Source organism: Microcebus murinus, chromosome 15, assembly GCF_040939455.1.
Source record: "Microcebus murinus isolate Inina chromosome 15, M.murinus_Inina_mat1.0, whole genome shotgun sequence".
Classification (NCBI taxonomy): domain Eukaryota; kingdom Metazoa; phylum Chordata; class Mammalia; order Primates; family Cheirogaleidae; genus Microcebus; species Microcebus murinus.
Window position 1 is genome coordinate 46,072,821 of NC_134118.1, and position 24,540 is coordinate 46,097,360.

Sequence of the window (24,540 nt, forward strand, 5' to 3'; positions counted from 1 at the left end):
AGTATCCTACTGTGATATTCTTGTAAAACTTATTGACCATGAGGAAACATCAGACAAACACAAATTAAGGAACATTTCACAAAATAACTACCCTGTAATTTTTAAAGCTATCCAGGTCATGAAACTCAAGAAAAGATTGAGGAATTGTTCCAGATTGAAGGAAACTAAAGGGACATGACAGCTATATGCCCTGTATGATTCTGAACTGGACACTTTTGCTGTAAAGGATAGTATGAAGACAACTGGTGAAACTTCTGTGGGTTTTGAAGATTAAGTGAGAGAAATGTAAGAATGTTATTTTCCTGACTTTGTCAGTTGTATTGTGGTTAGGAAGGAGAAAGTCCTTGTTTGTAGGAAACACACATTAAAGTATCCAGAGGTGATGTGGTATTAGGTTGGCAACTTACTCTCAAATATTTCAGGAAAAAGAATCCTTTTTTTAGGGCACTTGCAAGTTTTCTGTAGTTCGAAAATATTTCAAAATAAAAGATAAAATGAAAATGAAAAGGATATGACTGTGCTGAAGGGTGACATTTACAATTTGTGTATTATATCTCCCACTCCCCACCCTCTGTTCCTTGGGTGTCCCATAGCTAAATTTATCACTTTCTACATTTTATATGTTCCAAGAAAACTTTTTGCATGCATCGTTAAAATGCAAAGCAGTGGTGGTGCTATGATAGGTGTCCATAAACCAAGCACTGATATTTTCACATGCATCTCAAAATTTGCACCCATGTTAAGATTAATACCTTACCTCCATTTATTAGAAAAACTGTAGTGTTAATCTTATTTTTTAAGAAAAATTTATTGTATAAATATACCATGAAAATCTAATGACCTATAAACCCTCTACACAAATACAGTTTTCCAAGTTCCCTTCCCATTCTAGTCCAAATATATAAATTACGTTTACATGGTTGTAATCATAACATAGATGCAATTTTACATTCTACCTTCCTTGTCTGAGCATATTCCAATATTGTTAGAGAGCCTCTGGGGCTCTTCTTGCCCTCTGATTCCATGATTACATTTTTGAAACACTGACCTCATAACATAACTAGAGGGTCATATTTCATTATTCAATACCTACGATGTGGGCAGCTTATTGCTTCTACCTAGTCAGTATAGTACAGTTTGCTATCTACCTGGTAATTTCTATCCTGATATATTGTCATTTGACAAAGGCTTTGAAGTCACTCATACCTGGTCTAGAATCCCAACTCTGTATTGTACAAGATACTAAAACTTTCTGAGCCCCAGTTTTTAAACTCAAAAACAAAGATAATAATACCTATAGCATGATATTTGAGTGGATTAATTGAGATAATACATGTAAAGTTCTTAACACAGTGCATGGCACATAATATGTTATTAATAAATGTTTATTATCATTATTCATCTAAGAGGTAATGACTAATTAGTAAAATGTGGGCTTACTCTGAATATATATATTTTTTGTGACTCTCTTAGTTATTCGTGATGAATGATGAGTTATTTTTTACATAATGACAAGAACCCAAAGAGTTAACTGGGAATTATTAAGAAACCAACTGATTTTCTAATTGTCACCAGAATTGAGAACCTACAGGAAAACTAGAAGGACATCTGATTAATATCTTTCTCCAATTCCTGCTTTAGTTCTTCTGCTTCCCTCAAAAAAGTTCTTTAAGAATAAAAACAATACTCTTAAAGATGTAATCACTAGAACATGGCAGAAATATTACATGTACTGTGTGCTTTTAAAAAATGATCATAGCTGGACATGGTGGTACACACCTGTAGTCGCAGCTACTCAGGAAGCTGAGGCAGGAGGATTGCTGGAGTCCAGGAGTTTACACTGCACTCTTGCCTGGGCGACAGAATGAGACCCTGTCAAAGAAAAGAAAAGAAAAGAAAAGAAAAGAAAAGAAAAGAAAAGAAAAGAAAAGAAAAGAAAAGAAAAGAAAAGAAAAGAAAAGAAAAGAAAAGAAAAGAAAAGAAAAGAAAAGAAAAGAAAAGAAAAGAAAAGAAGGAAGGAAGGAAGGAAGGAAGGAAGGAAGGAAGGAAGGAAGGAAGGAAGGAAACAATGAAAGCTTAAAAAAGAAAATCCATCAGTTAGCTATGAATTTGCCTAGTTCCTTCACAGTCAAATGATCACACTTTATAAAAAAAGGATAATGTCCCGTTACAAAATAGACAAATAAAGAAGTTAGTGTTTGTGTTAGTTAAAAAAAATTCTGTGAAAGAGTATTCCTTGAGAAATTCCTTGAAATATAAGCTCTCCCAGGGCAGCTGTGTGCTTGAAGATCACTAGATATTTTATAGAGGGATATTGGCTGAGAAATTTAGTGTTTGGGGTCAACAGTCACTGCAAACTGAAAAGTCTCTCAAATTATACATCAGTAATATTTTATTACAGAAATTCCATTTTGACAGTATGTTAAAGTGCTTAAAGCAGAAGGGACAGAAATCCACCCTGTGCGAGTTGAGAAACATTGTAATAGCATACAACTCAAGTCATTTATATTTCCAAAATAAAAAAAAATAAATAAGAAACGTTGTTTTTAAAAAAATCCTCTAAACCATTTTATAGATGAAACTTTCCAACTATTTATAGTGACCTTAGAAAAATCCACTAACCTTGCAACCAAGAATGAAAATGAAAGCAAAATATTCACACGCACGAAAAAACAATAGTAAAGCTTTTTGTCAGCTGCGAAAGAGGTAGTGGAGATTCTCAGGAGGGATAAGAAAAGAAGAATGTGTTTTAAAACACAAGCTTTTTCAAACAGCCTTTACTAACATCACGCTACCAGCAATGAGAACCGCGCATGTGCGCAGCCAAGTACTCCGAGCCAAAGTCATTACGCTGACAATGAGACGTGTGTGTGGAGAAACAAGGGAACAATGATTAAATGGGGAAGAAAGTCCGTCAGGGTTGAAAAGAGCCTGCTGTTGACTGTGTGCGTCCCAAGGCGGCTGGTGGAGGGAGGACCCAGGTCACCCACAGAAAGGCAGCAAGGGGGCTCACTATTCTTGCAGTCCATTCACAGGGGCTGCCACTGAGTCTTTTATGTTTGCAACGCTGAGGATTGCAAATGAATACTAAAGTCTATCTAGGAAAGCAAAACATGTCTTTCTGGAACAGCTTTTACAATAACTCTGGTTCCGTGATTGGCAGATACATTATTTCCAGTAGGGTCACTTAATAGCTTTCGGATCATTTAAAATGTTTATTTCTAGGGTTGGGGAACCCAACAGAAGCTGATTATCTAATTTGTCCTGTTCTTCGAGGGCCGATGTCCTCCTCCTCTCTGCACCCCAGACTATCTTTGGAGGCCAAGGGGACCTTAAGGTTCTCTAAGGAAAAGCAGGCTCCGACCCTCAAATTCTGCACAAGTCAAGCAGGCAGGAGGCCTGTGAGGGAAAGTATGTCCAAAGCTGACCTAATCCATGGGGCCTTTGTGAAATGAAGGTCCCTTCAGCCACCCTGCCCCCTTCTCAACAGGACGTGGACCTGGGAAAGGTCAGCATCTTGCCAGCTCATGAGCTCAGGTAAATAATACTCACCCTTGATTTCCCAGATCTCTTCTGGAAAAAAAATTTAGCACTATTGTGAAAGATTTCATATAAATGTAACATGGAAATATTGTAACTCCTCCACCCCTTTTTGTTTTTGTTAATCTAATGAAGACAAAACACATAGGCAACTGATGGATGGTTTTGTCTTTTAAAGAAACAGTCAAAATATTAATACTTATCATTTGATGAGAAAAGTAGAGAACATTCTAGATTACTGAAAGCATTAGATATTGCCCTAACACTCCATTTCTTAAGCTTGTTTATTAAAGCTAGTTTTGCATTATTATGCTAGATCATTTATTTCAGTTAAGTGGATTTCTTCTGATTGAAGATTTCTTTGCAGAAAGAGCACTTAGAATTTCTAGCAATACATTAGTGACCCCAGAGCCATACGACTCTCAGAAGCTGCTGAGAAGCAGAGTTAATCTCCTTTTTCTTATTGAATCTCTCATGCTAAGTCTCTAAGGCATTTTGCTGGGCCAGGGGAGGTTTTCCTAATGCCACTGTCCATATTATCTTCAGCTTACAGGAACAGATATTTCACTCTGCCCCTGTCATTATCCACACTTAGATGGATCCCACATGCCAATTAAGATTTGCTAAAACTTTCTGCTATTGCTGGTGCAATGAATACACTTGTCCGATTTCACTAAAAATAACATTTCCAACACACTAGAGCTGATCTTTTTTGACACTCTTAAGGATGTCTGAATAATCTTTTCAATTAATATTCATGGCCAAATTCATTGTAGGCTGTAAATAGAGATGACGGGAAAGGGGGGCTTCCCTGGTCCCGACCAACACACGCACAGCTGACACTGGCCACATCCCTGTGCACTTGTTCAAGGATGCTCCCTCTCTGGCTGGGACTGTCGTCTGCACAGCTATCTCCCAAGATGCCCGGTGTAACCCGGCAAAGCTTTTACCAGCCGCGCAGCAGACACTTGGAAGCGTGGAGCTGGCTGCGAACACTGCCTTCATTCACCATCAGAAAAGAAAGGCCTGCTCCCCTTTCACTGGCAAGACTCCTGCTACGGCTCAGTGTTCTCTCAGCTGGGTAGCCACAAGTCTATTTCCTTCTTTAGCCCTTATTATAATGGAGGATGAGATGAAAAGGAGTCCAGACCCTTGATACCTTTTACTTGGAGTGCTAACTAATGCAGGGCCTCGTGTCTGATCTTCTGCTTGGCTGAGGGGGTGGCAGATGGCCTTCTGAAAGCCTTTCAAACCCGGGCGGCTTTCAGCAGGGCGTGAGGGGGTATTGTTGCATTTTCCACATAGTGGTAGGAAGCAGCCCTGCATAAAAGCGCACAACAATTGTGCCACTTCTCTGGGAAGCATATTACAACCTTACAATGAGGGCTAATTGGCCGATGCCAAAAGCAGACGCAGGCGCAGCTTTGAATATTATTCAGGAGAGGTTTTAGAGAGCGGAGTCAGGAAGGAGGCTGAGGCATAAAGGAGAAAAGCGACGGGAAGGACATGGACGGGGAGGCGGTGAGGGCTGGGATGAAGAGGGGAGAGTGGCTTCATTATATTTATCAGAAAAGAATCGTGCTCTTGTTTAAAGAGTTTGTTCATATCCACCTCCCCTTCCTCCTCAGGAGGACGGCAACGGGCAGCCCCTGCGTACGGCGCCATGTCCACAGGACACTGCCGTTACCATGAGAACCGGTGTGGACAAATCTCAGAGCCTTTTAAGAAACTCTTGAGGGAGCTCCTTGAAGTGGGCAGCGGAGGAACGAAAATGGACTGAGCACTCACTCTACGCCAGGCTAGTTCAAGAAGCTTCCTTTATTATTTCATTTAATCTTCAAAACAATTCCGAGACATAGTCTTGTGATCATTTGGCAGCTGAGGGAACTGGGATGGTAAATAACTTGCTCAAAGTCTAACAGATTCAAATCTAAGCAACTGACTCCAACAGTCAAGCCCTGGCTGCCACACTAGCCGGTGCCAATTCTTCAAACAGCCAGGTCCTGTCCACTACCAGCATGTGACAGCATGTGAAAGGTGTGCTGAAAACAGAACTGCATTGACCCAGGAGTGGAGACAGAAAAGAAACTCTAAGAAGTGGAAACAATTTAGGATAGCTAAGCTTGTAGTCTATTGATTTGTGCACGCATACACACACTCAAGTACAATATGCTGTGAAAAAAAAAAATACACAGAGAGGTATGCTTGGGGTTCTCAGGAAGGAGAAAGGAAATCTAACTCAGACTGGGAAGGTCAAGGAAGGCTTCCTGGAGGAGGTAATGCCTGAGTAGGGCCTTAAAGGGTGAGAGGAATTGGCCAGGCAAAGAGAAAGGTGGATAGTGTCATTCCAGACAAAGGGGGGAGCAGCGCAAAGCCCAGAGGCATGAAATAGGCAGCATGTAGATGGAACATTAAGTGTCCCCTACTGAGCCCAAATTGTGTGGCAGGAAATGACACTGAAGAGCTGGGTAGGGAAACCTTCAATGCCATGCTCAGTGTCTTGGACTTTATCCAGCAGGGGATGCAAGGCATTGATTGTTCTCTGCAGGGAGAGGTGGTGATATGGTCAATGTGAAGGGATAAAAATGGAAATAGGAAGAACAGTTGGGAGGTTGGTGCTGTGGTTTCTGTGGGGGATAATAAGGAGCTGATCCAGGAAGCGGTGGTAGGGACGGAGAAGGCCAGATTTATCTGAGAAACATTTTCAAGGTCAAGTCAACAAGAATCAGTGATTGATCAGGTTGTGAGAGAGAAGGAATGGCATATGGATTTCTAGCTTAAGTAACTGGGTGGATGGTGGGGGCCATTAATTAAAATTATGAATACAGGAGTGGGAATAGATTGGAGGAAAGGATGAGTTTATTTGACACCTGGGGGATATCCAGGTGTCTAGCAAGCAGCTGGAGTATGAATTGGAAACTCAGAAGAGAGATGAAGACAAGTGATAGATTCAAGAACAGAACTCAGAAAATAGTTTCTTCTGCATTCACATCTGTCTGGCAGATGTGTTTTGTTTGGATCTCTGTACTGTTGTTTTTAAAATTAGGATTAGGGGGAAAACATGGAAAAATCAGGAAATTGTAGAAAAAATCAAAATATCCAGTGTCTCTTAAAAATTCCACTTATGTGCATTTCTGTCCCTCCATGGCAGTAGTGAGCTAGAAGCAGGAAGCAGCTCTGCCCTTTGAGCAGGACACATGCTGTCTAGGAGCTTGCAGCCCTCGCCTCTTGGCTGGGCCCCTGGCCTGAGGTTCTGTGCTGGTTGTCATTTTACCATCACAATTGCTCTATAGTTTTCTTATGGTAGAGTTAAGAGGAAAGTAAACTACTTTGTATTCCCTTATCTCAATCAAAGGTAGAAAATACAAGAAAACAAATATCCCAGTTAAAAAAAAACAAGCACAGGACCTGAATAGACATTTCTCAAAAGAAGACATGCAAGCAGCCAACAGTTTATATGAAAAACTGCTCCACATCACTAATCCTCAGAGAAATGCAAACTAAAATCACGATGAGACACCACCTCACACCTTGTTAGGAGGGCTATTATCAAAAAGATGAAAGATAACAAGAGTTGGCCAGGATGTGGAGAAAAGGGGCCCCTTGCACACTGTTGAAGGGAATGTATATTAAGTAGCCATTATGGAAAACAGTGTGGAAAACAGGTTCCTCAAAAAATTAAAACTGGAACTATCATGTTATCCAGCAATCCCACTACTGGGTACATAGCCAAAGGGTTTAAACTCAGTATGTGAAAGAAATATCTGCAGTCCCATGTTCATTACAGCATTATTTACAATAACCAAGATAACCTAAATGCCTGTTGACAGATAAATGCATAAAGAAAATGTAGTATGTATACACACACAGTGGAAGAATTCAGCCTTAAAAAAGAAGAGGTCCTGCCATTTCCAACAACATGGATGAACGTGGAGGACATTATGTTAAGTGAAATAAGCCAGGCTCAGAAAGACAAATCCTACATGATCTCACTTGCATACGGAATCTAAAAACATCGAAGTCTTAGAAGCAGAGAGTAGAATGATGGTTACTAGAGGTTAGGGGTAGGAAGATTGGGAGATAGTCAAAAGATACAGAATTTCAATTAGATAGGAGGAATAAGTCTAAGAGATCTAGTGTACATCATGCTGACTATAGTTAATAACAATATATTATATACTTAAAAATTACTAAGAGAGTAGATTTTAAGTGTTCTTGCCACAAAAATGATAATTATTTGAGGTAATTAATATGTTAATTAGCTTGATCTAGCCATTTCACAATGTATACATACATCAAAACATCATGTTGTACACCATAAATATATACAATTTTTTTGGTCAATTTAATAAATAAGAAAAAAAAGTAGAAAATGAAATCTAGTCCAAGAGGACTGTGCATATCAAGGCAAATGGTGAGAAATGAAGAATGTTCCCATATATTTAATATGCAAGCAAAGCATGTCTTTGAAAGAATTAAACTTGAGGTGCCATTGTGAAATAAACCACAGTAAGAGCAATGTCTGGTATATTTAAAAGATGCGTGATGAAAAACCAAATCAACTTAAAACAAAATTGAAATTTAAATCGTTTGTTTTGGAAACTGAATAAAACAAATGATGGCGTGCCTGTTGCCTCTTTTCCACATACACACCACCTGGCCCTGAAGGTGTTTGAATCTGCAACCTCTGTTTTAGAGTCGCTGGGATGTAGTGTGGACGGTGTGAATGGAACTGGGAGTGACGGGATCATGCAGAGAGTGTGTCTAGACAGAGAAGGAAGTAGCCAATGACACAATCCTGGGGAAAACATGGAGGAAATGGGTTCCCAAAGGAGCCTGAGATGAGAGATGAAAGAAGTTAAAGGGGAGCCTGAGATGTTTGGTGGCATCAAAGGCAGGGGACCAGACACGCGGGAAGGAGGTGACATCAATACTCCTTTGTCCTGCGTTGTGTGACTGCCACCCCTGAGGTCCCCAAAGTGAGGCCAGTTCAGCAAGAGCACAGCTTAGACCGGAGATTTCCAGACTATGAACATCTTGGTTTATGGTGCCCCTAATGTCTCAGTAATTTTTTCACAGTGCTCCAAGGCCAAGAGAAACTACAGACAGTTTCGTGTATTGAGTATTTAGATCCAAACATTTCAGTAACATCTTTATGCCCTAAAAACTCAGTAGCCATTTGAAAAAAGTACTACACCTAAATTGAAAGGACACACTTTACTTCATTCACAATTACTTACTTACTGTTGGGCACTGCATGACTTCTCCAACCTTCTCAAACTGCCACCCTCATTACCTACAAGGAATTTGCTTTCACAACCACAGAAAACCTAGCATCAAAAGGGATGATGTCATTGAAAAAAAAATTTAGCTCAATCCAGTGTGAAACGGTGAATGACCACCAGGCAGAAGTCCTCCCAGTATCCAACAGAGCTTGAGACCCCCCCCATGCCCCTGGGCACCTTGGCACACAGTCTGGGGCTCACGAGGTTAGACAGGATGGGCTGGGCTGGAATCCTATCATTGGTAACCTTGTTTCTAGGGGGACATTTGTTCTGAAATCCATACAACTAACCTACACATGAACTGATGGAGCACCACTGGTTTTGTGATTTGAGTAACGTCTGGCACTGCCAGGTCTCGCTGCCCCATACTAACAGGAAGTAGTATTACTTAAATAAATGAAATCCAAAGGTAAACCAAACAACACCTTCAGTCCTCGCCCCAAATAAACCTTTTCCAGAGTTAGCGAGAGCTTCCTTCTCCTTTCTCTCACCATTCTCTGAATAAGAAAAGAAGTAGTGTAATGGGGGCGTAGAAATGAGCTGCCCTGTGTGATAGCCTCATCTCTAGCAGCTTCCAACACCACACGTGGCCAGCAGCCAGCGTCGCCAGTGTCTTTCTGGGTATCCACCAGGGCAGATCCATTAGAGACTATAAGGCTTATAATTTTTAGAGCTTATTAAAGGGGGCAAGGCTTTCTCTGGTACCCAGCGCCAACAAACTACTGAAGAGCCACTCACGAAGAAACACAGCTGTTACCACTCACTATCCATCTGGGAATAGGAAGATGAGAAGGGTGCTTCCTTGAAGTGTCTGCAATCACGTAAGGCTCAGGTTTGAACTTGGGCTCTCCCACTTCTTGGGGAGTGACCTTGAGCAAGTTACTCAAAAAATTTGAGCCACAGTTTTATTATCTGTAAAATAGGACAATACAATCACAATGATATTGTAAAGATGTTAAAAGGACCTAGCATTGTATCTGGAACTCAATAAATTTATTGAACCTATTACATTTAATATTGAACCTATAAATTTATTGACCATAAGAGTTCAATAAATGCTTCCTTTCTATCCAGTCTGGCTCTGCAATCTTGGGCAAAACACTCAACCTCTCTGGGTCTCCTTTTTACATATGTGTATGTGTATGTGTGTGTGTATTCATATGTATATGTGCGTGTTACAAAAAGAAAAGTAAGAAATTGGACTAAACTTTTCTGTAATACAAGCAATACCTTTTTAATGCTTTATTCTTGCATGGATTCTACAATTTGAATGAATGATATCTACTAAATGAGCTCCATCTATTTCATAATAATTTGTTTTCCTACTTTTTAGTTATCAAAGCCCAAGAATCTCTTATGAATAAGAGCTAATCAGTGCTACCACATCCAATGGATAAAATTGTTTCCAAAAGCCAAGGAAACATGGTGTTTTAGTTAACTGGTGCATTTTTGTCACAAGTATATAAACAATTTCCATTTGCCATTTGGACATATAAAAACAAATTACTGCTAGTCCCTGAGTCCACCACTGCTTACCATTCTGGACTCTCCCCAAAGGCCTTTTTTGCACTAAAATTCTGTAACTCTGTCTAACCAACGAGGAGGTTGTGAGAGGGAGCAAGGGGGTGTTTGACCTCTCGCTTGGCTGCCATCACTCTAACCGCCACCCAGGGAGTATGCATTGCCCACCCCTTCTCGGGTTATTCAGTGTTAAGGGAGTCAGACCAGGTTAGCAAGCAACTCCTGCAGAGCCCCCCTGCAAAACCATTGCAAACAGTGGACTGGGCATCTACATTTAAATTGCCTTCCTGCTTTTTTCTCCACTGGAAGTGTGAGAGTGGCAGAGGATGAGACAGGGAGGGGACAGTCGGGGGTGCGATGGTGTGGATGAGAGAGTGGTTGCAGAAAGGCTTGGCACCACCAGCGACCTTGCTTTCAGGCTCAGCCCACGTTATAATGCAGAAAGAATACTGGGCTGAGTCACATTCCAAGCAAGCACATTCTCCATAAGAGCCGCACCCGCCCACAGCATACAGGGCTCCCCATGCGCAGACTCACTCCCCGTGCCTTCTAGAAGCTAAGAAACTTAGGTTTCCCTCTGTCTTTGTTTCCTTCACTGCCTTCTGCAGCTCTGTCACTTTCTAAAAACACCCTGGTGGGAGCATGTTAAGGACAGCGGTATCCCATTTCCTCAACAGCCCCCGTACCTTGTACCTTTCCTCTCCTTATAAAGGCTGAAAATACTTCTCTTTGATTTCCAAAGCCCCCAGCATGTTTATGCGGTGCCAGGAGGGAAGCTTAGCTCCGGCTGGCGGTTTGTGCTAATTGTCTGGCTGCACTTTAGAAAGACACTTTTTGAATCTAAGCATTTAGGGGGAAAGTGGAGAAGCGTGGCTGTATGAAAGAGCAATTGATGTTAAATATTCATGCTCTGCTCTCTGTTAATCAAAATTAGTAACCCCCATTGCTTAGCTGCAGTCTTGCTGGCTTCTTGCAATGATTGAGCTAAAGGAACTTGGATAGAAAACAACAACCTCGGCCACACACACACACACACACACACACACACACACACACACACACACACACCACGACTTAGGTGCTTATAGGTTTGAAGTGTTTCCAGTTAACATTGTGCAATTCAGCACTGTTTTCACCAAGATGTTGAATGAGCCCTAGGTATCCCTTCCGTCAGCATTTTAGAACCACTCAACCCCTTTTTCCCTTCTCTCATGTTGAATTCAGCAAACTTCGTTCTTAAAAACCAGACATTTTCTGAACTAATCCTTAAAGCTAATAATTGTAGCATATTCTAGCTCATTTTTCAGAAATGATAAATTAGTTTACAAAATAGAGAAGAACAAAACGTGATGATAATATTATAGTTTGTTTTAGTTACAACTTTGAGGTCATGCTTCCTGAACTTTTAGGAAAGAAACATTGTATACTTTTATCTGTTGATTTATTTTAAAAAGCACAGGTAATATAACTGCAGGAACTTTAAAAACTATTACTTAATTTAAAAGGAAAAAGAAAAACAGCTCTTAATTAAAAACTGGTTTTGGAGCTACATTTTTTTCAAGTTATCTACAATAAGCACGTTTTATCATTATAGTAAAAACAAAGAAAAGTTACATTTTTAAAAAACTACACAGTTGCTGAATTGTGTGTTTGAGAATTCCTTGGTTTCTTCCTTACCTGTGTCATCTGCAAGAGAAATGTTGGTGAACGTGCCGTCTTCCTCCTCTTTGCTGGACCCGTCCATCTTGTTCAATTTTCAGACCTGTTAGTGAGAAAACCGAGGGCAGAGAAGAGCGGCAGTTGTCCCATGTGACCGCCCTTGTTAAATCATTAATAAGTGAGCGTCCAAGCAGGTGCTATCTGATCCTTGCTCTAGCCACCCTCTTCCTGCTTTCCACCTGAGACGTTCTTACCTGAGTGTTGCATTCTTAACCGGAAATGGTCAGAGACCTAAGTTAAAGAATTACAACTCTTCACTGCACAGGCTGTTGCACTTGCACCCCTGCTGTATCCTGGCTAGATGACAAACCTTGCCTTCAATCCGATACAGTTTCCGTGGGCTGAACTGGCCAAGGAAATTGCCCAAAAAGCATCAGGATGAGGTCAGGGAAGACATTGATCGTATATGATTAAGATATCTTTTGGATACCTACCATAAACTTCTCAAGGATTTATCAATGCCTCGCGTGACCTGGGACCATGTCACCAAACCTCTCAGAGCCTCAATTTCCTGTCTGTAATATGAGGACAAGTCTGTTGTAAGGATTAAATGGAAAGTACCTGGCACTTAATGTGAACTTGATAAATGTCAACCACAATAGTGACCATAGATGATCAGCATATGTGAAGAAATAAGATTCGCTATGCATTGAGCTCATCAGTACCCTTTCATATTACTGTATATATTACTCACCCTATAAAAGGTCATTAAAATGACAGGCTTTTTTCTATTTCTGGAGTTGAGCCCAAAGAAAGGAATACTGACCTTGCCAGCCTTTATGCCAGGGGCCCCTTGTGAGAGGAGGAAGCACTCCTTTACTTTTATTTTTCTAGTCCCCTAGCTTACATTCATATACAGAGACAAACAAAAACTATTATAGAATTTCAAACCATCACACCTTTGGGGAAAAAAATTAGCCAACTTTGATGAAACATTTTAAACAGATATTAAGTTACTACATGCTATGTTCTGCACTAAGTGCTTTGATACATAAGATTTTTTTTTTTAATTCACCCGAGTTCATTGTTACTATATCAAGCACAATGGATGTGAGCTGTTGGAAATCCTGAATGTTAAAAATTAAAGTCACTAGAATAGAGTTCCCCCTAATTTTTCAATTATATTCTACAGATATTGAGTGCCTATTCTATACAAGTTGGGCACTTTGGAAGTTTAAAGTAAGACATTTGTTTATTGATATTAATAATCTTAAAAAGAATTCAAAAACAAGGAGGCTGAGGCAGGAGGATCGTTTGAGCCCAGGAGTTCAAGGCTGCAATGAGCTATGATCATGCCACTGCACTCTAGTAGCCTGGCTGACAGAGTGAGACCCCATCTCTTAAAAAAAAAAAAAAAAGTCAAGAGTACTAAGAGTACCAGAGATTTAGAGAATGGAAAGAATATCCAGCCAACAGGATCTTGAAGAGCTTAGAGAAGGTGACATTTGAAATGCACGGTCAGTGGCAAGTGGGTTTCAATAGGCAGAAATCGCCAGGTATTTTCTGTGCCTTCTCAGTGAAGGGGCTTGGGCAAAAGCTCAGGGGTAGGAAGGAGTGGCCACATTTGGGAACTAAGAGTGGAAAACACATGTGAGCTGGGAGATAAGGTAGCAAATAAGATGTCACACTGAAGAGAAGTTTGAATACTTGACTATAGTAGTTCAAGTCCTGTAAGGATCAGACACCAAGATGGGATCAAAAGGGTGAGTGAAAATAGGGAAGGAGGTAGGAAAGTTTGGAGAGTCATCAGACCATGATGCAAGTCTGACCCGGGGTGAAGACAGAGTAGAATGGAAGGTCTAGCTTGTCCTTCTGAATAAAGAAGTTTGGACAAGCTGTCAAAGAGTACTGGAGCCAAAGTTGACCATGAGAGGAGTCCCGGGCCTCCCAGGACTGCCATTTCTTAGTATTCCTGCAGCACTTGGTTACTGGCTGGGGGGCAGCTGATGGGAAGTGAGGCTTCCATGAAAATGCAGTTATGGATCCCAGAGCACAGCAGCTCATGCCCTTGGTCAATTACATTCCCTGTTGTTGGAGTCTACAAGGCACAGGCTCATGGCTCATATGAGCTACTTTTTCTAGCAACTCTATTATATATAATCATAGACCAGTTCTTTAGGAATCATAAAAATACCTCTCTTGGCTGATCTACCCTCTGTCAGTCCTAGAAATAACAACACACAGTTTTTTCAAAAAGCCTACTATGTGCTAGGCAACAACCCTATGAGTTATGCATTAATATTATTCCTATTTTAAAAATAAGGAAGTTGAGGCATGGAGAGAGTTTAAATAAATGACAAAATGTCATGCCGCTAAGTGAGTGGTGGAGCTGAGATTGGATTTCACGATCTCTGGCTCCAGGGTCTGCGCTCTTAACCATTACATTATCTACACTTAAAAATTTTTTTGAGTGAAGGGAGGATGCAAGAGAAGAGTTAATCAACTTAATGAAAGCATTTATAAAACCAAAGTGTACATTTGGTTTATATCACATATTTAGGTTTTATTTTTTCTTACTCATGGCCAATTGTACCTTTTGTCAGGATTAGTTTGGCACTTGATTCTTTGCCTGCTTTCGGATATTCTTCAAGGACATTTCTTATGAAGTATCTATCCTGATGGACAGGAAAATGCAAAGAGAGGAACTCATGCCTGTCAGCATTGCTACCATCCCCTTATTCATTGACCAAAATGTATGATGGAGAAGAAGTAGAGAGCTGGGGTAGAGAACTATCTGCGGATTTAAATTATCCATGGTAAATATTTTCTCCTATGTTTTCTTCCAATAGTTTTTTAGTTTTAGCTCTTACACTTAGATCGTTGACCCATTTTGAGTTCATTTTTGTATACGGAATAGGAGGTAGGGGTGCAGCTTCATTCTTTTGCATTTGGATATCCAGGTGTCCCAACACCATTTGTTGAACAGAGCACTTCCCCCCATGGGATCCTTGTTGGAAATCAACTGTCCACACATGTTTGAGTTTATTTTTGGAATCTGAGTTCTATTACATCAGTCTATATGTCTATCTCTATACCAATGCCACACTGTTTTGATTACTGTTGCTTTGTGGTAAATTTTGAATTTTGTGGAGTGTGATGACTGCAACTTGGTTTTTCTCTTCAATTTTGTCTTGGGTACTTGGAGTTCTTTGCAGTTCTTTATGAGTTTGAGGACTGACTTGAATTTGGTAATGGATTCTCAGGTTGACACCAAAAGCACAAGTAACAAAAGAAAAAATAGATAAATTAGAGTCCACCAAAATCAAAAACCTTTGTGTATCAAAGAGCATTATCAAAAATGTGAAAGGAAAACTACAGAATGGGAAAAAAAGTATTTGCAAATTACATATCTGTTAAGGGTGTAATATCAAGCATATATAAAGAACTCTCAAAACTCAACAATAAAAAAACAAACAATCTAACTTTTTAAAATCATTTGATCCAACAATCCCACTACTGGGCATCTACGCAAAAGAACAAATGACATTCTAAAAAAAGATGCTTGCACTCAAATGTTTATAGCAGCACAATTCATAATTGCAAAGCTGTGGAAACAATCCAAGTGACCATCAATACATGAGTGGATTAATAAAATGTGGTATATGTATACCATGGAGTACTATTCACCTATAAGAAACAATGGTAATATAGCACCGCTTGTATTTTCCTGGATAGAGCTGGAACTCATTCTACTAAGTGAAGTATCCCAAGAATGGAAAAACAAGCACCACATGTACTCACAGAAAATTGGTATTAACTGATCAACACCTAAGTGGACATATAGGAATAGCATTTATCGGCTGTCAGGCAGGTGGGAGAGGGGAGGAAGGGATGGGTATATACATACCCATACATACATACATTCAACATTCGTTCAACAAATATAAAATGAGTGAGATGTGCACCGTCTGGGGGATGGTCACACTTGAAGCTCTGACTCGAGGGGGGAGGGGGGACAAGGGCAATATATGTAACCTTAACATTTGTACCCCCACAATATGCTGAAATAAAAAAGAAATGAAAAAATATTTAAAAAAATAAAAATAAATAAAATGAGCAAAGAACTTAAATAGACATTTCTCCAAAGAAGATATACAAATGGCCAATAAGCACTTGAAAAGATTCCACTCCTAACATATATACCCAAGAAATATGAAAACACATGTTCACACAGAAACCTGTACATGAATGTTTATAGCAGTATTATTCATAGTAGTCAAAAGGTAGAAACAACCCAACTCCCATCGATGGATAAATGGATAAATAAATTGTGAGATACAATGGGATATTATTCAGCAATAAAGATGCAAAGTACTGATACATGCTAAAATTCATATGAACCTCAAAGACATTATGGTAAATGAAAGAACACAGGCACAAAAGGTCACATATTGTATGATCCCCGTACATGATATATCCAGAACAGGCAAGTCCATACGGACAAAAAGCAGATTAATGGTTTTCAGGGGATGGGAGAAGGGGAGAATGGGAGTGATTACTTAATAGGCATGGGGTGTTTTTCTAGGTTGATGAAAAAATTTTGAAACTAGGGAGAGATAGTGGTTATACCACATTGGGAATTCACTAAATGCAAGTGAATTGTAAATTTTATAATGATTAAGTTTATGTTATGTTAAATTTTATGCCAATTTAAAAAGAAGATTAAGAAAATCTAATCAGGAAAAAAGATATTCATGATGTGTTTGTCCCCTCATAATATGAATGAATGAATTGTTTATAAGTATCCTAAGTCATGGCCTGCTCTACACTTTCAAATTCAAAAGAAGACTAGTCTACCATGTGTCATAGAATCAATAGAGCTAGAATACACCTGCATCAAAGGAGGTTAAGGGAAGAATACAAATCCTTATTATAATATAATCTTCCCTAGAAAAAAGAATCAAAAGCATAACACTAAGATCATTTGGGGTATATATTATCACTTTCCCTCATTTTTAAAAAGGGGAACATAAGATATAAATGTGTGTATGTATGTGTGTGTGTGTGTGCATGTTAATGGGTGTTGGGGGTAACAGAGCTGAAGAAAGTAGAAAATGAGTAACATTGGAAAATTAATCAACATTCTTACACTCCCTTTGCTGTGATCTCAAAATATCAATAACGATAATGAAGCGCACTGGAAGCCAGTGTTTCCTATGGGCTTTCTCAGAGTTATTTTTGAGCAATAACCAAGGAAATATCTCTAAGAGCTCTGAGTACCAATTATGACATCTGAAGTGTACACAATCAGCAGATTCCTGGAGAGAAACTGGCATCTCTAAAGAAGATGCTAAGCATTCCTCCTAGGTATAAAAGGTTCTCTTTCTTTGGGAGTAATTTCAAGGGAAACTATTTGGATATTTTTGACAAATTAGTGCAAATTGGATTAATTCAGCCCATTAGCTACAAAGGGCAAATGTGATGGCGAAACTTTATTTTCATTATATGTAGCTAGTAACAATAGCTAGTATTTATTGAGTGATTACTCTTTGCTCAACACTCTTGTCCGTGTTTTACCTGTACCATCTCATTATTCCTCACAACAATCCTATAAGGGAACAGAAATGTGAGGACAAAAGAGTTTGCTCAAGACCCACAGCCAGGAAGTGGCAGGGCCAGGGTCCATGCCCAGGCACACGCACACCCTCCTCACCACGGCTCGTGGCCTCTGTAGTACATAGGCATTAAAATGTACAAACTGATTAACATGCTTATTGTATTTTTACCTCTACATGCTTGTTTTAAATATAAAGATCAAACACTAATTGTGAAAAGGAAATATTAGGAAAAATTTAGATTTGTATTGTTCTTTAGGTTGCTATAAACCAGATTATTTCTCTTACAGCCATAATATAATGTCTTCAAGGCTCATTCCTGTTGTCACATATTGCAGGATTTCTTTCTTTTCAAAGGCTGAATAATATTCCATTGGATGTATATACTAAATACTGCATGACTCCACTTATGTGAGGCATCTAAAACAGTCAAACTCAAGAATCAGAGAGTAGAATGGGGTTAAGGCTAGGAGGTGGGGGAAATTGGGAGCTGCTATTTCCTGCATATAGAGTTTCAGTTATGGAAGTTGTATGAGTTCTAGAGACCTACCATATAAAATTGTGCCTATATATAACAATACTGTATTATACATTCAACATTTGTTAAAAGGATAGGTCTCATGTTAAGTGCTCTTATCACAATAAATTAAAAATTAGAAAACAAAACAGTTTAGCTATTAGTGTGTTTTTTTTTTTGTTAAGTAAAAATTTTACCTTAATTATATTCTGTTTTAAATGAATTTAGCTTTTGGTTTTCACAAGTGTATTTAAATTATATGTCATTTACATTATGGATGCAATTTCAGTAAATATACTTGAATATGTGAACAACTGACATCAAGGCAAGAATCGTTACATAAGCAGTTATCTTTGGCAGTAGCGGTGATACATAGAAGCACAATTCTTGACTTCCCTGGTGGGTATTCCTTCATAAGACATCAGTCTGGATTCTTCGGCATCAGCAATAATGAACCATGACATTCATAATACGCTTATTTGGATGGGCACATAACATGTGTACAAATCCTGTTTAATAATAGAATCTGATAGCAATTAGTAAACACAAAATGCAGTAAATATAATGTTTTGCGATTCAACACAACAAATGGTTAAATGATGTTGATTTGCAGCTTCCTGTTTTGCCCAATTACCTTCAGGCAATCTACTCAAGTACAAAGATGGCAGATTTCATTCCACCATTCATCAAATATTCATGTGGTATCCACTATGCTCCAAGGGTAAACACTGTATTCCTCTAAATGCTTTCCAAGATGCCCAATTCTGCATGGGCAACACAGGAAAATTTAAGGCAAAGCTTAACACACTTTATTTTACATATTGTATATAACTCTTAGTATATAAACTGCCTAGATTCATTCAACAAATATTTATCAAACACCTGCTATGTGCTGGGCACTGTTCTAGGCACTAAGGATATAACATGAATGACACAAAATACTTTCTATGACAGAGTTTACATTCTTGGTGGGGAAAATGAACAATAATTAAACAAATGGACAAATATATATTATATATACCCACACAAATATATATATATATATATATATATATATATATGTTATATCTACATATACCTAAACACATCCACATACAATGGAGAGAAGTGCTATGAAGAAAGCTAATGCAGGGTAAGGCAGACAGAAAGTGATAGGAATGCAGGTGTTATTTAACATACTGTGTTAGGGAAGGCCTACCTGATAGGATGACATCAACATGGGGACTGGAAGAGTTGAAGGAGCAAGCCTGAGGACATCTGAGGGACAAACACTGACAGAGAGATCGGCAAGTCCAAAGACTTAGGTGCTATGGGCAGGTTTGGCATGTCCAAAGAAGCTGCAAGGACAGGAAGGCTTGAGCGTTATTTAGAAACATAGCAGGGGACTGACCACATAGAGCCTCACAGGTCCTGTTAAGCCCCTTGGGTTTCACTCTGTGCGATGGGATGTGCCATGCAGAGAAGCAGGACCTGACTTCTGTTACAACAGGATCACTCTCACTGTGGTGAAGATAGTCAACTCTGGTTGAGCAGCACCAGGGGAGTGACTTAGAAGACTATTAAATATCACAATATTCCAGGCAATAGATGACTCTGTGATTTAGATCTGAGTGATGGCTGTTGAAGTGGTATACAGTAGCCAAATTCTGGACATACTTCACATCTGGAATCAACAGCATTTGCTGATGTGGAACATGAGAGAAAGCCAAGGATGACTCTGAGGTCGTTGGCATGAGCAACCAAAAAGAGACATATCATTAGCTGAAATGACAAAGACAGTGAGAGGAGCACACGGAAGGGGAAAATTAAGAGTTTGATTTTGAGCATGTCTAGGTTGAGATGCCTTTAAACCTCCAAATGGAGATATTAGGTGGGCAGCTCAATATGAGTGTGAAGTTCAGGGCAAGGCTGGGGGAGATATAAACTTGGGAGTTGTCTGGGATCAATGTGTGGTGAGATCATCTAGACAATGGTGTAGACAGAACAGAGGAGAGGGTGGCTACCACTGCCCACACTTAGACATCAGGAAGACAAGCAGGAACCAGTGCAGGAGATTGAGAAGAAGCAGCCAGGGCGGAAGGAGGGGAAGCAAAAGAGCTGTGTTCTGGAAGCGAAATGAAGAAATTATTTCTGAAGGACGGAGTGATCAAAAGTGTTAAGTGCTATCATCAGATCAAATAAGGTAAGACCAAGAATGATTCCATATAAGACGTTCAAATGAATGCCTGGTTTCAGTTTCCTCCTATTAAAAAAATTGTAACCAGTGAGAAAATCTGGGGGAGATAGTGGTTACAAAAGTAAGGAACTAGGGAGTGATCAGGAAATGGAAATTATAAAGAAAAAGGCAATTTGGGAATTATGAGCAGCACCTTTCCGGCAGGGTAGATTGGAAACAGAGAACAGGATGGAAAATGGCTATTTTCATAGTTCAGAGGTGGTGCCAGAATTTCTCTACAGGAAGAACTTAGGTCAGCATTCCAATTGGAAGAAGACAGGTAGGCAACTAGTTTTGAAGTTGTGTTTTACATTAGATAAAGAAAATATCATTGTCTTTACTTTTCAAAGAATGAGAGAAAGGTAGGATTAAAAACTGTCTCAAGTATCCCCTTGGAGCCACCACTGCCCAGACTTGGGGGCTGCCACATACGGACGTTACTGTCACACAGAGCTGCCTAACAGGGGACGGTGGGGTCTGCAATCCATCCCATGCTCTGTCCGCCAAACCATTCCCAGACCTCTCCAGTGTGCCTTTTTATAATTTACATTTATGCTAGTGGTACCCTGCATTGATGCAATGGAAACTATTTTTTCATCTCCTACAGGCATTATCTTTATTCATAAATTAAATTATTATATTAAGGGGAAGAATTGCCATCCTTCACATCTCCAACTGAAAATTCTTCAGAATATGCAAACTGTTTTTTAAAGGTGAGCTATTTTCATTTTCCTGCCCATAGCCTTACTAGGCATTTATTAGTGTTAACACCTCAATGTCATTTGCCTCATGCCGTTAAAACATGCCTACTGTTGAGAACAATGAAGCCAAGAATGAAATCTGAATTCAGTAAAATTTCACATGCCTTGCTTGGAACCAGGCAATTGGTACTTGCTTGTGTCTAAACTCTGCAGTCCTTGTTTGAAAATCTTGATTCATGGCTTGCTAAGGTCAGAATGTTCCTATTATTCTGGCTTTGTTGGCTCCCTCTGGTGGATAGATTATATGAACATTAATTTTGGGTGCTCTTTAACAAAAAGCTTCAAAGCCTTAAGGACTTTGCGTATTCAAAGCGAGTAGCAGGAGATTTCCTGTGATTATATGCTAAGTAGATACAGGCTGCCTTGGGAGCAGTAGGTTGGCAGGTACCAAGAAAGGAACTGCCAGGGTAGCAGTGGTGATCTTGTAAACGTGTCGGAAGGAATCGCTATTGATGGGCAAAGGGCTTTTAAAAATGTATTGAGGTATAACACACATACAATAAAGTGTGCAAATTGAAGATTACAGATATAGGATATGTATCCAACACCCACATCAAAAACATTTCCAGCACTTCAGGGTAAGATTTTTAAAAAATTGTTTTGCCTATTACCACTGAAGTCTATTTTGTAGGAAAGAAAGCAGCCATAGTTACAGAATTACTGCCCAAAGAAACTGTGAGGAATAATTTGTTAAATGCATTGAGATGAAAAAATAATGGGCACAGAGGTTGACCCTAAGGTAGCACACAGATATTACTTTCCTGCAGTCCAAAGTGAAAATTGCTCATTTTTGTCCCTTTGCTTGGCTGTGTTCTTCAATTTGCTCTCTCTTGAACAATTTTCCAATTCTATTCCCTCTCTTCAGTTCAAAACACATTGATTGACTGTTGTGTACTCAGGACTGTGGATACAGAGAGAAATAAGTTATGGCCCCTGCCCTCCAAGGACTAATAGACCAGTTGAGTTTAAAGCAAAAAAATAGGAAATGGGTGACCATAACCCAGTATGTTAAGTGTGGCCATAACAAGAGCTAACGGTACAGAGCATGGCCTCCGTGCTAAGCACGTTACCTGCATCTTCTTGCGTGAAACTCGTCGCCATTATCCCTCCTTGCATTGCTGGCGAGGAAATGGAAGCGCAGTGTGTGTTGGAGGCACTTGCAGGGCACTAAGGGGCAGGAAGACCTTTGAGTATCTTGTCTGTTGAGCGGCCCAACCAGCCACGCCACTCAGCACTGCAGAAAAAATATGCCTATGAGCATCTTTCCCTGATACAGCCTTCGTCCAGCCCCCAATTTTAGCAAACTGGCTGCACCATTGCAAAAACTGAAAGGCATGTTTTCCTGTCATAAGAACTATAGCAAAGCATTGGATTCCTCCAGAGTTAACTAAACTTAACTATTCACTGTAATGCCATGAATTTCTCCAAATCACAGGTAATCAACAGAATTAGGTATCAAGCATGTTTTTAAAAAAATAATTTCTATTTAAGTCGCTGGTTGAACCGTCCACTAATAAGTGATTTTTCTTTCAGTCTTGAAAGCACAGTAGAAAGCATTACTGTAACCTTAGGGAGTTCCAAATAGTTCAAAACAGATCAGTGTAGTGGTGCAAGATTTTGAAATCCCACCTGAGGGTGGTGTTTGCATCTTCCTCCTGTCAGAACTCTCTGAAGCAGGCAAAGACTCAGGACAACAGACAGCAGAGTCGTCCGCCACAGTCACAAAGTCCTCGCTCCTCCAACAGGGGCGAATTGTCCGTCTGCAGCATTGTGACGTCTTTACGCTTAGGCTGCTAGGAAGACAAGGGCCAAATTTAACTTAAATGGAATTTTGCTTAGCACAGGTTAGGTGCAGATAGGAATAGAAAGATTATAACAGGGCCTGGCAGTCGTTATGAATATGCTCATGTGGGAAGTGATACTCAACTTTTTCAAGCTGTCTTAGACGACACGAAGCTATTCTCTAAAAATGAATTTTGCATAGTCATTAAAAGAGAGAATAAAGGTGGGAAACGTAGAGTCCCAGCAGGAATCATGCCTGCCCACCTCAGAATCCAGACCACAGGCCTCAGGAGCAGTGTCCGATTGTGAGCAGTGATTCAGTTTCATCAATTTAATGCTATCAGATTGAGCTTTATCGAGGTTACAGATCTTTGTCCCTAATTCATAATTTTGTTATGGTTTCTTAACTGTATAAGAATTGTAAGCATAAAAATTTATATATTTGCACAATTAAACATATTTATTGAAAGAAGTGATGAAATAGGTCAGCTTTAGACATCTTAGAAAAACCATGGGAGGTTTTTCTCCTTAAAAGGGTTATTGATCTGCATATTCCCTGTTTTAGAAACAGTGTACTGTAACCCATGGGCCTACAGAGGGAGACAAACACAGGCCCTGCTGTTCAGGAGCTGACATTAACACAATGCACCGCAGTGGACAAAAGTGAAGAAATTATACAAGAACTTTTTTGGAGTCATGACACTATATTTATTGCTGTTTGTTTCTTCTACTCCTTGACATTTATTAAAAGTTGCTGCTCAGCAAATAATTTTTTTTCTGAATTTCTTATTGGGATACCCCCTGACATCCTCACTGATTTTTTTATGCTGCATAGAGTTAAGTTCACTCTTTGTAATTCATGGTTCTGTGGGGTCTGACAAATGCACAGAGCCATGTACCCACCACCCCGATACTATATAGAACAGTTCTGTCACCCTAAAAATCGTCCCATCCGGCCTCTCTGTAGAAAACCCCTCCTCTTTTCTTCAAACTTGGCAATCACTGACCTGATTCTATCCCTATAGATATGTATTTTACATAATGTCATAACGAGGTAATCATGCAATATGTAGCCTTTTGGGTCTGGTTTCTTTCACTTACAAAATACATTTAAGATCCATCCATGTTGTTGTGTGAATCAATAGCACATTCATTTCTATTGCTGAATAACATCTCATTGAATGGCTATATCACAATTCATTTTTCCATTACCCTATTGAAGGACATCGAGGTTGTTTACAGTTTGGGATGACTGTGAATAAAGTTGTCATAATACATTCTTACGTGGGTCTTTGTATGAATGTAAGTTTTCAACTCATTTGGGTAAATACCTTGGAGTGGGATTTCCCAATCATGTGTTAAGTGTATGTTTAACTTTATAGGAAATTGCCAAATTGTTTTCTAACATTGTTGTACTATTTTGCATGCTCAATAGCAATGAATGAGAGTTCCTGTTGCTTTGTGTCTCACCAGAATTTGATACTGTCAATTTTTTTTTAATTTTAGCAATTCTAATAGGTATATAGTACTATCATGTTATGGTTTTCATTTTCATTTTCTGCTAAATGATGCTGAGCATCTTTTTATATGCTTATTTGCCATTGATATCATCTTTGGTGAAATATCTGCTCAGATATTTTCACCA

General features: G+C 39.4%; 1 protein-coding gene across 1 annotated transcript in view; it reads right to left on the reverse strand.

The window, feature by feature from the left end:
- SCOC (short coiled-coil protein) overlaps positions 1-12,269 on the reverse strand; it is a 37,338-nt gene extending 25,069 nt beyond the window's left edge. The window contains exon 1 of the mRNA XM_012783837.2: positions 12,024-12,269. Within this exon, the coding sequence (XP_012639291.1) occupies positions 12,024-12,090 (67 nt within the window). The 5' untranslated portion in view covers positions 12,091-12,269. The remainder of the gene's footprint in view (positions 1-12,023) is intronic.
- Positions 12,270-24,540: the final 12,271 nt, after the last annotated feature.